The following is a 14,462-nucleotide window of genomic DNA, read 5'->3' as shown; positions in this document are numbered from 1 at the left end:
CACCAAGAGGAAGAATAACACTCCATCAGGGAAACCAACACAACTGCATACCATTTACCTTCAAATAAATTAATATTGTTTAATACTATTGTAAGTCTTGATACTTGGCTCACGCAAATAGTGACGTAAACAAAGCCAACAACCAATAGGAGAGCAAGAGCAACCAACAAGGCAAGCGCGGGAACATTGGCGGAACAGGACGTGGATGAAACTTTGGCGATGGCTCTGATATCATGGTTCTCCCGGAGTGTACAAAAGGAGGAGAAACTGGTGGAGCTGTGGAGTGAGCAAGAGTGTCTTCCCATTTACAATTATAATAAATAAAAAATAATAAAATAATAATTGTATGAAGAATCTAGATGTAGTCTTGCAAATAGTTACCCAGCAAGATCCCTAGTCTTTGCAAAATCTTAATCTGTGACTAAACAATCTGTTTCTTTAGATGAGTGAGGGTGTCAGACTTAAGTCTGTTCAACGTTTTTTAGAGGCTTTTCAGAGTCTTTTTGAAGTCGTCCAGTGTATGTTTAGCATAATACATCTGATCCAGCCAATCAAGGACTTCTGCAGAATTTAGTTAGAGCAGGTGTGGCAGATCATGGTTGGAACTTGATTCAACAGAAGGTAGATATCCAGGCACAGGGATGATTGACACAGTTCTAAAAACTTTACTTTAAATCTTAAATCTAACCATTTAATCATGGGATACATTTTTAAAATTAATATTTTTCTGATTTTTTTGTATAATAAACATTTATTCACAATGCAGCAAACATCGTAAAACCAGAATCAAGCACAGCTGCATGATGGAGCATTAGGATTCAGTCCTTATGGACAGGTACTGCATGACAGTCTCCAGTCTCGTGCTTCACAGTTTAGTCATGCATATGGAGTTGGGATGCTCTGCCATGCTTTCTGTATCTCTATATATGTTTCTCTATATCTGAATCTATCTCTCGCTCTCTCTCTCTCTCTCTCTATGTATGCATGTATATCACTCTATCTCTTATACACAAACACATACACACAAATACAAACATCAGCAACCCACAAAGGAGAAAGTGAACTAAACAGCTGACGCAGGCGCGCGCGCACCCCTACGTATAGCGTACAGAGAGAGACAGCGGCTCGTGCATGCTGATGTCTGGCGCTCACCTCTCCCTGCAAACTCAGGCTGGAGGATTTCCATTTTCCCAACGCAGGACGGAGCGCGCGCTGAAGTGCTGTGGAAATGCGCAGCAGATGCGCGCGGTGCAGATGTGTTCGCAGGGCAGATGTGCTGCTGGGACGGTCGGTGCACGAGCTGTGAGAGCTGCTGCTGTTGCTGCCGCTTGCTGAACGGGGGGCGTGAGAGAGAGAGAGAGAGAGAGAGAGACAGAGATGAGGGAGAGAGGGAGACAGAGAGAGGTAGAGAGAGAGAGCGAGAGAGAGAGAAGGGAAGTTTGTGGGCTGCGCTGCTCCACTGCTCCACCAGGCGGCGCTGCAGAATTATAACAGCGACAGACACTCCAGTGTTAATATAAGCATAATTTCTTTATCGATCTTTTTTTATTTTTATATTTTAATACTTTAAAATACATAAATAAAAATGTAGTATTCATATCAATACAAATATTTGTACCTTAAATACTTACTTAATGACTCCAGTTTCTTCTCAGTCTTTTATATTAAATAATTAATTATATAAATTAATTATATTTTATTTATTTTAATTTATTTTAATTCAAATTCTGTTTCCAATTATAAAGTCAATTTCTGCTAAATGTGTAATTTAAATTAATATGAAACACGTACACAGAACAATTAAGGGAGAGATATAGAATTGTGTAGTGAACAGTACAAAATTGTTTGTCTTCCACAATCCCAGATTGAATCAAAATTATAAATAAACTAAAAAAAATACATTTGATACAATTATTTTTATTTTAAATAGATTTTGTATTTTTCAAAGTTTAAACTTAATACTTAAACTTTCAGTTTTAATTTTTTTTTTTTTCAAATTGACAAAACATTTTTTCCCTGATTTGGCTCCATAGACATTTAGAAACAGTAGCGATAACCTATTTTCCATAGTGCCTCCTGATCGGAGGAAAGCGCAGCGACTCATTCCGATACATCAGCTCACAGATGCCTTGTGGTGATCGATATCATCCATTGAAGTCATGTATATCATCTATTGGAGTCATGTGGGGAGAGAGCACCATCTACCCATCCAGAGAAAGCAAGGACAATTGTCCTCTCTCAGGGTTTGGGAAGCGGATGGCAAGCTACATGAACAGGATTTGAACCGGTGATCTCCTGATAATAATGGCAGCGCTTAGCCTGCCGGACCATACGGAGCCCCCCCAAGTAACCATTAATAAGAAAGCTTAAGGAACATTCTCAGGACCAATCAGCTCAAGAACCTTTTCTGGATCAATTTCAGAGCACAGCCACATGTTGTACTTCAGGTTTCATCATTAGGCATTGCCTTATGAGCGTCTGATCAAAGCGCTCAGCAGACACTGCCAGAGGCCTGCATACTCGCCGCTTTATTACAAGGTGCAGAATAGAAGTTGGCAGTGAAAATGGAAGTCATGATTTTAATTAACTCCTGCTGCCAATCTCTGCATCTCGCAGGTTCTGTGTATTCCACCTCGTTTCGATTACAGTCAGCTTACTTTGTCATAGCGACGCGGTTCAGTCACGACTCAACCGTGACTCAGCACGACAAACCACACTGACCTGGCTTCCTCTGAGGTTCATCTCAAAACATCAACGTCTTTTAAATAAAACTGTCTCAAATGCGGTCTATATACAGTACTGTTGCCTATTTCACATTTCAAATATGTGGTATAAAACTTCTAAGACTATAAATCCTCTTTATAGACATTTTTACTTGTTTCACACAGTGAGAAACTTGGTTATACTCATACATTATAAGATATAATGGGAAAGACGAAATGTTCTCAACCTAACAATAGTGTTAATTGACATCACCCTTTTAAGAGAGCGCCATCTACCCACCCAGAGAGAGAGCATGGCCAAATGTGCTCTCTCAGGGCTCCGGCAGCTGATGGCAAGCTGCATGAACGGGATTCGAACCAGAAAGCTCCCTATTATAGTGGCAGAGCTTAGCCTGCTGGGCCACTTGAAGCCCGAAATGTAGCAGTTAACAGGCATCTGTTAGCTGATGTATCAGAATCGAGTTGTTTTTTACTATTTTACATTTTAAATATGTATTATGAAACTTTTAGCATTACAAATCTTCTTCAAAAACATTTTTACTTGTCAGTGATAAATGTGGTTATGCTCATAAATGAAAATAAGAATGTTCTTAACTTAGCTTTTAGATTTCTCTCACTAAGCAAGAATAAACTATTGAAAAACAGCAAATCAGGCAAATAGACAACAAACCAATTAGCAACAGTTATTTTAATTAGATAAATCTTACTTATACTTATAAAACTTATAAAAAATATATAATTAATGCAATTTTAGCAAGATGACATGAACACTTCCCTGCATGATTAGTTCCCCAAACTGTTTTATTCTTCTTCCAGTATATTTTATGCTGAGTTAAGGGTTCTTCCTGAATCATCTATTTTATGTGAACTCTGCAGACCACAGGGTTATCCAGTACTAGGGTTGGAAATACTAGGATGATAATAGTGAAGGACCTTCACTATTATTATTATTATTGTTATTATTATTATTATTATTATTATTATTATTTGGAATAGCAGAAGGTTGTACCAGCTGCACAACCAATGCCTTGTCTATAGTTTTTGATATGCAATCACACAGTCCAAAAATGAAATTTTGAGTTGTGTCTCCCTCTTCTGCTGACTTTAGCTCATTACACTTTGGTCCAAGAGGAAAGACTATTCAAGTTTAGAGGTCCTCGCACTATTCGGACTGAAAGTCTTGGTGGGGAGAGAAATGCCTCATAATGTTCGCTGTGTTTATGTTGCGCTGATTTTATTACACATAGTTTGCGCTGTTTTCTTCTCCATGGTCGCGCAGCTAAATATTTCCTAACAATGTTTATTTTGGTTAGCAGGAGAGACCCTGTGTGAATCAGTGTAGCCTGTGCATCTGTGGCTCGGGAACCGGTGTTTTGTCAAATTATGCTAACTGCTTAAATGTAAAAAAAAAAACATGTAAATATCAGTTAAAGCAAAGAAAAAGTAAAAAAATATATAATAATGAACTGTAAAACTATATAAAATACGGTTTATATTCACCTATATGACCATAACTTTTTTTAAAGGTAAAGGAAAAAAATGGATCATAAAAACCTATGCCACTTGTTCTTGACAATGTTTTATGCGGTGGTCTGAACAATTGTGAACACTCTTAACCATGGAATGAAAGAAAATGGAGAGAAAATAATTTTGAACACTTGTGTTGTGAACACTCTTAACCATGGAATTTTCTGTTTTTTGTAAAATTTAACATACAACGTTGAAACAACTTTGCCATTGATTTATTTTTCAAATTCAACACCAATGCCGACTTTGATTCAACCATAACATCAACGTTAATACAACGTTTAAATGCCAGCTGGGTGTGGGGGATCCCCCGTTCCCTTTAAATGGGTGGAATTTGCGCGAGGTCTTGGGATGTGACATCAGCGCCTCATCGAGGCCGAGCCTGCCCAGCCGCGCGCGCGCTGATCCGGGTCTGAACAGGCGGAGCAGGCCGCGAGCGCTGCTGTATCCTCTCAGCAGCAGCAGCAGGAGCGCGGGAGCGCGCGGGGTTATAGAGCGCGCTGCTGGGAGTTCACCGCACGAGGACATAGCCAAGTCAGGACCGAGCGCGCGCTGCGGGTGCATGACTGTGCAGCGTAGTTAGCAGTAGTTGGCTGTAGTTTGCTGCGCTCTGGGAGGAGTTGGAGTTTGTCTGGACGCTTTTGGCTGCCGCCGTTAGGTTTGCTTTGGTTTCAGGGCTGTAGAGAAAGTGAGCTGGTGTATTTGAGTGTAGCGTGTTTGTGAGCGCGTGCGGTATCATCATCATCATCATCATTATCAGCAGCAACAGCAGCCATGATCACCTCCACCCCAGCACCGGCGGCTGCACGCGGCTCCCGAGCCGCCGGAGCGACGCCCTCCTCGGTCAGCCCCACGCGCCTGAGCCGCCTGCAGGAGAAAGAGGACCTCCGGCAGCTCAACGACCGCCTGGCCAACTACATCGAGCGCGTGCGGCAGCTCGAGAGCGATAAGTCGTCCATGCAGCTGCTGCTGGAGGAGAAGGAGGAGACCACCACGCGCGAGCTGAGGAGCGTCCGGCTGCTGTACGAGAACGAGCTGGCAGACGCCAGAAAGACCCTGGACACCACCGCCAACGAGAGGGCCAGGTTGCAGATAGAGTACAGCCAGCTGTGCGAGGACCACCGCAGACTAGTGTCCAGGTAAGCACCTGCTGTTTCAGCTACTGCTGTAAATAGCTAACTAAAGCTCTGGGGGAAAAATAGACCATTTGAAATGTGAGTTTCTTTGATTTTACCAAATTGAAAATCTCTGGAATATAACCAAGAGAAAGATGGATGATCACAAGCCATCAAACCAAACTGAACTGCTTGAATTTTTGCACCAAGAGTGGCTTAAATTTATCCAAAAGTAGTGTGTAAGACTGGTGAAGGAGAACATGCCAAGATGCATGAAAACTGTGAAAAGCACAGTGCTTTTAGCCGATGCTCCCAACTAACAGGCTTACGATGTTAGTGATTAGGGCATAGAGTTGCCCATGCAAAGAAACCGAAATTCAGTGTCTGTCTCAGTTTCCCCTGAAGCTGTGTGGACACGAGGTCAGAGCGTAATATCAACGCATGGGCTTATAAATAATGTTTTAAATCTTTTGTGTGCCATATCGTAGGATACACAATAATATTGCCAATATTTTTGAATATTGTGAACAATATTTGACTGAAATATCGTGCCATATCTCCCACCCCTAATTATCACACCAGGGTACTGCTTTTTTGCTGTTTTTAGCAAAAGAAAAATTCACACTGTTCTCATTTCCCATTATATATCTACTAGAGACAGATTATATCTGTCCAGTAGCATTCATTTTACTTTAATCTTGGATATATGGAGATATATGGAGTGCATTATTAGTATCATGACATTCATAGAGTCATGGACTTCTGTAACAAATCTGACTTAAATTCTTGTAATTTTTAATTTCTCAGTTAGTGGTGTGCCATATAGTATGAAATAATAACATTTAATTCTCATTTTGTTGAAATAGTTTGTTAATTTTTTTTTTTATTCAATGTTTTGTCATATAGCCAAGTGTATCGTTATCATGAAAATACTGTTAAATATCGTATATCATGTTGTTATTTTAGGGCCATATCGCCCACCCCTACCCAGCATCTAATGAAAGACCAAAGTGATCTCTCAAAAGAGCAAAAGAAAACCAAAATATCAGAACCTTACCAAAAGGTCTGAATTTAAGAAACCCTTGCCTTTTTTGGTTAACTCCATTTTCCAAAGCCTTAAAATTCTTTGGCTGATGTTTTTAATCAGTCAGATGATGAGTACAGCTGCTGGCCTTCCTTCACAGATAAGCTCAGTCTTTCTCATCTTCCAGGAACAACAAGAAGGAGGCCGAGCTGAGTAATGCTGTGGAGCGGTGGAGAAGTCTTGAAGCTGCCTTGAATTCCAAAGAGGCAGACTATGCTAACTTGCTTGCTGCTAACCGCAGGCTGGAAACTGATGTAGCAGATCTGAGGACACATGTGGATAATGTGAGTCCCATCCAAGACCTACATAGATTATGTAACTGTTTTTGTGTTGGGACAGTGTGAAAATACATTAACCCATGAAGATATTTCATATTTAATCTAGTCAAATTCTAATTTTATTTATTAATATACATCCATTCCTGCATTTCGGGCCTGTAACTAATCCCAGAAAAGTTGTGATGTAGCCGTTTAGGGCCTGTAATGAAGTGAAATGCCTAAATAATGATGTGAGTTTTAAACAGGTGGTTGTAATCATGATTTGGTCATCATCCAGGCCTTTGATGAGCAAAGAGGGGCAGAGAATCAGTTATATGTTCAGCTTAGCAACAAATATAAGAGGAAACTATTAATAATAATATTTTAATTATTTTAATCTGTTGGAATTTCAGTGCATTAAAAGTAAAGGCACAAGCCAAAGCTGAAAACCTGTTATCTTTAGTCCCCTCAGGTGTTACTGCATCAAGAACAACCATTCAACGATAGCTGATAGAACCACATTACTTTAGAACAAAAAAATTACTTTATTAACCTTTATCAACAACAAGCTCTACAATACAGACTTACATTTAAACAGAAGAAGCCTGATGTTTACCATGTCCAGAAATGGCATTACCTTTTTTTTGAAAGACATTGGCACTATGTGCTCTGGGCCAGAAGAAAATGACCATCCAGAGTGTTTACAGCAATAACTCCATTGATCAGCCTTGATCTGTTGTCATATGAGTTTTTTTCCAGTACACTTTTGTGAGGCAGCATTAATATGTAAAGTTACAGTGAGATCGTTGAACAATAAATGCTATCTCCACAACACTGTCTTATCCAGAGGTTAATGATGCATCAATACCATTTTTCCAAACAAGTATGATCACAGTATTTTTTTCCTCATGGATACCAATACCTGCATAGAATGAAGCAAGCAGGAGAATCAGATAATAGTGTGGTTGTTAGTGTGAATTTGATTTTGAGTTTATTGTGACACGTTATATAAAGATTTTTTTTTTTCCAAACAAGCATATTTGAAAGAAATGTAGAAATATTGCTTAGATTTAAAAAAGTGTTTACAGCAAGACTATTATAAAATAACCCCTGAAACCCTTCATTGCTTGGTGTTCTCAGTGCCAAAACATATTTTACATGTTGTGAAAAGAAATATATTAAAAACTTTACAATTCCAACTTTTGTTTGGAATGTGTTACAGGCAGGAATGCTTCTGTATTTACAAATGTGTTAAAATTGAGCAGATAAAACATGAAATATCTCTGGTTCATACATAGTAAATGTACAAGTAAATAACACTGCTTGTTTATTTGCATTTTCCACACAGTGCCAACATTTTCTAATTTGAGATTAAATGAGAGTAAATTTAAATAAACTGCTAATGGAGGTGTTTGATATAACTTAATCATATCAATAACTTGATGACCAACATCACAGTTTGTAAACTCTGTAAATTTGAATTTATCATAATATTATCTATTAGTTTTAAAGGTAAACATGCACTCACGGGCTGTTTCCCCTTTGGTCTTAAGGCTTAATCTTAAAACTAATATTTCTTTCCTATTGTTTAAGGGTGACGTGGGATTTGATTGGTTAATATATTGCTATGTTGTGTTCACTCATGCTGTTTCTCTCTGGTTCTGTAGCTGGAGTCTGCCCTGCAGAATGCTAAAACTCAGATTAATTCAGAGACGCTTCGGCGTGTGGACGTGGAGAACCAGATTCAGACCCTCCAGGAGCAGATGGACTTTCAGAAGCACGTCACTGAACAGGTGAGAAAATTCTCCAGTTCAAAATGGTTAATCTTGAAGTTCGTAAAGACCTATCTTCGCTCTTAACCAGTATAAGCTAGTCAACCAGGAAGATAGACCATATAGACCATGCTGCATAACTACTCGGCTTGAACAACAGTACAACAGTGCAACAGTATCAGTGAACATCTATTTTCTGGTCTATGTTCATACACAAAGCGCACATGATTATAGGGCGCATTATGTGACACTAGTGAGAAACGGGGGTGTCTCCATGTTTTCCTTCCAATTCAGCAGTGGTGAGACCTTTAAAGCTAAGCTATGTAAACAAAACTGTAATCCTTCAGTACAAATTTCTCTCCTGAACACTGGTGTTCCAGTAAGCTAGGGCAATATTATCTAGCGGTTCTTCACAGTAGCTTGTTTTAACACAGTATACACACAGGCTACAGTCTAATATACTCGCCTCTGAATGGTGGAAGAGCTAGCGATGTTAGAGGGTAATGCTAATGCTGCTCCAGCGGTACTCTCCAGGGTTCGCAGCAAACTAAAGGCCAATAATACACACCTCTGAACGGCAAAAGAGCTAGCGCTTAGCCCGGTTAACGCTAATACTGCTCCAGTCTCTAGTCTCGGTGCTCGAGAACTAAACTGAAACTCCTGTATAAAGCTGTACTTCAGCGGAGTGGCTTTACTGCGCCTTACAACTTGACTGGTAGAATTGATACACAAGATGCACCTGATGATTTTTGGGAAAATTACATTTTAAATGCGCCCTATAATGCAAAACGTTTGATGGTTAACCAGGCCGAGGTCCGGTGTTTTTCCAACCACCTTGACCATCAAGCTGAGGCCAAACCTGCATTGAGCAAAGATGTTCTTGTTAGCTGTATTTTATGTAATGCGTATTTGTTACAGCTTCAGTCTGTATAAACATTATAAGGAAAACTTGCTGTGTGTTAGGAAGTGCGGGAGATGCGGAGTCGACACGAGACCCGTCTGGTGGAGGTGGATTCGGGGAGGCAGAAGGAGTTTGAAAGTAAGCTTGCAGAGGCCATGCAGCAGCTCCGGCAAGAGCACGAAGCCCAGATTCAGCAGTACAAGGACGACCTGGAGCGGACCTTCAGTGCCAAGGTAGAAATGCGGCTCAAGAACAAAAATCCACATCATTGTCCCAATTGGATCATCAATGACCCACTTTATTTCTGGAGTTAACATGCATTCTGGGTGATCTGATTTTACAAATGATCAGCAAACCACATAGCAGTTCACACTTGGCATTCTAAATGTATCTACTGTGGCTGCTTGTGATTATATACCCAACTTAAATTCCGGAGGAGGATGGAGGACTGACTGGTTATGGTCACTTTTCTTTCCACAAAGTCAGCAAAAATCTAATAAGGCCCCTGTGTTTTTACATTTTTGATTGAATCAACCAAACCACATGTTAATGCCAGGTGGGAATGGTGCCTGTATTCATTTTATGCAATCTATTGAAGTAACCCATATAACCTCTGTTGCGTTGCAGTTGGAGAACGCTAAGCAGGTTGCAGTGAAGAACAGCGATTTTGCCACTTCAACTAAAGAGGAGCTGGCTGGAACTAAACTCAGACTGGAATCCCAGTCCCTGCAGATCAGCAACCTGCAAACACAGGTATGGTTAGTGATCACCAAAGTCTTAATGTTCATTTTAGCGATCTGTAGGCGAACCATCAACCGTGCATCGTGCAGCTTGATTTAGGGCATGTAGGTATGTCTTTTGTATCGTGAGGATGCAAAAAATATACTTTAAGTGGAGTATAAGAAAGGAATGAACAACACAATGTGCCTTGCACAGGGTGTACAATAGGGCTGTTGAAACCAATATGGCCATGTTTTAGGGCTCTTGAGTGTGACCAGTTTGGTCACATGTGCAACCTAGTTTCTAAATGGCACGATGAAAAAAAAATTCAGAGGTCGCACCAGTGTGACAAGCAGTTAAATGGGAACAAAAGTCAGAGCCAGAGATGGAGCCCACCTAAACTACCTGCAGTCAAGCCTGCCTCAACTTGTAAAAACACTCAAACTAGTCCCCACACCATTTCCTAGATCACACTTACACTAAACATTATGGCAGTAGCATGTAGGGGGACTGATTTCAGAATAAAGGCCACAAAACCCTTTAAAATGTATTAAAATATCTTCTACGCTGTATTTTCCTTTGAATGTTTGTTTGATTTACTGGATCCATCATTCATTCCACAGATCAATTATATGTAATAAACTGAGTACATAATTATGTATCAGCTAATTAATATATAAACAGTATAGTCTAAATATTCCATTGCACATATTTAAAATGCAGGCTCTTTAATGTTTTACATTTATTCTTTTTATTCTATATTTGGACTGTTATTAAAACAATCCATTTGGTTTCAAAGGGTAATTTCATTTAATCATTATAGTACATGACTTCACTCAGTTAATATTACAACATTGGCGTGTCATTTCAAAAGAAAGGCCCTTTTATAGCAATTCAATTCATTTCACTTTTTATTTAGATGGCTATTAAAAGAAATACTCTTGTTATCACAAAAACTGATAACTTAATAAAAGCTCACTATCTGTAGTAAGAAGGCCAAAGCCATTCCCTGAGGTAACACTTCATGATCAATTCACATATTGCTTTCCCATGACTTTTGGCATGTCAGTGTACTTAAGGTTGCTGTTGTTGTTCTAACTGTATGGAATGATCTGGGCTGTGTGTGTTCTGTCTGGGTCAGAACTCTACTCTGGAGGCGCGAGTGCAGGAGCTGGAGCGAATGCTGGATCGCGAGCGGCAGGTCAGTCACCAGCGGCTCTCGCAGAAGGACCAGGAGATGGCTGACATGAGGCAGCAGATGCAGACCCAGCTGGAGGAGTACCAGAGCCTGCTGGACCTCAAACTGATGCTGGACATGGAGATCAATGCCTACCGCAAGATGCTGGAGGGAGAAGAGAAGAGGTAGGAAGCCCCTGTTTCAGTAACTGACAACTGTAAAAAAAAAAAAAATATATATATATATATATATATAATAATAATAACAATAATAAATGAATAAAACTTATATTTGCACTCGAATAATAACAATTTTTTTTTTCTTTAAGTAGTTTAAAATTAGATTAAAGTAAATTATCCAAGTCACTGTGCATTTCTTTTTGGTAAAATGTGTGTGGACACATTGAAAGGATAAATGAGAAGGACTTATACAGTTGTTGCTTTATTTCTGAAACGTACAATGCTTGCTTTTGACCGCAACCGCACCAAAATTAGAGCTTAGATTTTCTGCCCGAACCCGACCCGATGCCTGACCCAAAATCGAGATTTTTCAACCACTTTCCTCAGGCCGGTTCGGGTCAGGCTCAAGAAAAAAAGTGTGAAGGCGTGTGTAGGCATCCTGTTTTATTTTATTTATTTATTTATTTTTATAAATCTATGGTGTGATAATCACAATGTAGCTAAGTAACAAATCAAACTGTGTTTAGAATGTTAGAATGTTATAGCTGTTCTTAAATGTAGCTGTTTTTAAAAACCTTTGTTAAATAATGAATCTATGCTTCTTCAGTGTTGCAATGTAAATTAACATCATTCTGAACAGATTTTGCTCATTTAAACAGCCCGAAAATGTTTTCAAAAATCTGATTTAACGCTCTACTTACTAAAGAATGTCTGTTTTAAATTGGGCTTGGGCTTATAATGACCGTTTATAGGGCAGGTCGGGCTTAAGCACAATATTCACTGGCTTGGGCCTTCTCGGGTCTTGCCTTGTTGAGCAGGGAAATGAGCGGAAAACAGAGAAAATGAAAAAGTTTACATTTATTACAGCTATGGTTCTTGCCTATTTTCTGTCTTCTGTCCCCTTTTTTTTTCTCAGACTGAACCTCTCCCCCAGTCCATCCCAGCACTCCTCCATTTCCCGCACACACGCACAGGGCACACGCAAAGCCGGCTCCAAGAAACGAAAGCACGAGGGCGCCTCAGGCCTCTCACCGAGTTACAAAGTGTCACAGCACTCGTCCAGCCGTGGAGTCGTGTCCATCGACGAGATCGACCTGATGGGAAACTTCATAAAACTCAGGAACAATTCTGACACGGTAAATCCTCTTCACAACAGCTGATTAGAGTTAGAACGTCTTACTGAAGAAGAAGGCTTTGGGAGGAATGTCCGGACTGGTATTAGGTCTAGGAATGAACTACCTTTTTTTTCCCCTGTAATGGAAAATCTCCACACAGAATGTGACCTAGTTCAGGTCTGGGCTTCTTTCTTCTCTGGGAAACCATCCCATAAGGTAGTGGGCCTCATTCACTAATGTAATTCTAAGAATTTTCTTAAGAATTTGTAAACCGTCTACATCAGAATTTCTAAATAACAGCTTAAAGTGTTGCCAAAAATAATAACTCATTGAGTTGTACAGTTCTATTGATCATTTTTAAGTAGCTAGTGGAAAAGACCAATATAAGGCTATACTGGTGCTTCTCAAAAAATTTGAATGCCATGTGATCTGCTGGTGTTGGTCCACTGTGTTATATCAAGTCCAAAGTCAGTGCAGTGTTTTCCCACAAAATCTTACAGCACTTCATGCTTCCCTCTGCTGACAACTTTTATGGAGATGCAGATTTCATTTTCCAGCAGGACTTGGCACACTGCCCATTACTGTTGTCGTCAAGACCACTAGAGCCAAGTCCAAATCAGCACCAAGACTTTTTAGTAGTTGAGTTAGAGTCAAGACTGAGACCGAGATAAGATTAAGATAAAAAAAAAAACTTAAATAAAAATTAAAAATCTTCTCCTCTTCAAAATTATGCTTAATCTGTATCTTTTCTAAAACTTTATCAGAAGTCACCACATGAAGTCAACTGAAACACATTCTGTTCATTTTTATTATAAAATGTAAAAAAACAATCCCAATTTGCCTTCAAACAGCTCATCGCTAAGGTTAGCCAGCTCATTGCTAGCTTTAGTTTTCTCCCTGGTAACAATAGTGTGTTAGCTAGCTCATCACTAGCTTTAGGTCTCTCCCTGGTAACATTGGTATTTTAGCTAGCTTATCGCTAGCTGTAGTACTCTCATAGGTAACAATAGTATTTTAGCTAGCTCATTACTAAGGTTAGCTAGCTTGCAGCTAGCTTTAGTTCTCACCCTGGTAACATTAGTGTGTTAGCTAGCTTGATGCTAAGGTTAGCTAGCTCGTCGCTAAGGTCAGTGCTCTCCCCGGTAACATTAGTGACATTAGCTAACATTAGTTATCTCGCTAGTTTGTACTTCTCTCTTTTTTTTTTTTTTTTTCTAAATGTTTGGAATAAATTTGTTGTGGTCCCTGAGGTAAAATTTACATACTGCTGAATTTTTCTTCTTTCCCAAAGTCCTGCATACAAATTCATGATGATTCACATAACCAAAGAGTATAACTCCAGTGAGTCGGTGAAAAAGAGCACATTTAACTTAAGGTCAGACTATTTAAAATTAAAGTGTTCATTGATTGGATACTAAATGAAAGTCGGAGAAGCTTGTTTTTTTTCTGTGTGCAAATTTTAGACTCACAGAAAAAGGACTAATTCAGTGTGTTTGAATGAATTGTTGATGTTCAGGAACAACAGAAAAAAGGTTTAGTTTCTAATGAACTTCACCTCAGACAGAGGACTCCGACTCGGCCGGTCTCGTCCACAGTCTCAGAGTCCACCTCACCCCGAGACCGAGACAAGACCCATTCCAAACAAGGTTGAGACAGAGACAAGACCGAGACCACACATTTTTGGTCTCAAGAATTAATCTAATCTACTACTGCTCATACTGCCAAAAAGTACCAATTGTTCTTATAAAAATTCAAATTTTCTGAGACACTTTTTTTTTTTCATTGACTGTAAGCCATAATCAACAATAACAGAAATAAAAGCTTAAACTAGATCACTCTGTGTATTCTGTATAAAAGTGCAGCTCCAGATAATGTTTAGACCTAATTCTGAT

General features: G+C 39.4%; 2 protein-coding genes across 5 annotated transcripts in view; one reads left to right on the top strand and one right to left on the bottom strand.

Moving 5' to 3' along the window:
• adamtsl3 (ADAMTS-like 3) overlaps positions 1–1,365 on the bottom strand; it is a 214,658-nt gene extending 213,293 nt beyond the window's left edge. For all 3 annotated transcript variants that reach the window (XM_022669516.2, XM_049465585.1, XM_022669518.2), the window contains exon 1: positions 1,153–1,365. The gene's annotated coding sequence lies outside the window, so the exon portion shown is untranslated. The remainder of the gene's footprint in view (positions 1–1,152) is intronic.
• A 3,262-nt stretch (positions 1,366–4,627) lies between these two features.
• Positions 4,628–14,462, top strand: part of lmnl3 (lamin L3) — a 16,962-nt gene continuing 7,127 nt past the window's right edge. For both annotated transcript variants that reach the window (XM_007258136.4, XM_007258138.4), the window contains exons 1-7: positions 4,628–5,389; positions 6,577–6,733; positions 8,374–8,499; positions 9,442–9,612; positions 10,007–10,132; positions 11,241–11,461; positions 12,372–12,591. In XM_007258136.4, the coding sequence (XP_007258198.3) occupies positions 5,025–5,389; positions 6,577–6,733; positions 8,374–8,499; positions 9,442–9,612; positions 10,007–10,132; positions 11,241–11,461; positions 12,372–12,591 (1,386 nt within the window). In that variant the 5' untranslated portion in view covers positions 4,628–5,024. The remainder of the gene's footprint in view (positions 5,390–6,576; positions 6,734–8,373; positions 8,500–9,441; positions 9,613–10,006; positions 10,133–11,240; positions 11,462–12,371; positions 12,592–14,462) is intronic.

This window comes from Astyanax mexicanus, chromosome 16 (assembly GCF_023375975.1).
Source record: "Astyanax mexicanus isolate ESR-SI-001 chromosome 16, AstMex3_surface, whole genome shotgun sequence".
In the NCBI taxonomy this organism is placed as follows: domain Eukaryota; kingdom Metazoa; phylum Chordata; class Actinopteri; order Characiformes; family Acestrorhamphidae; genus Astyanax; species Astyanax mexicanus.
This window is presented reverse-complemented; position numbering and strand designations above follow the sequence as displayed.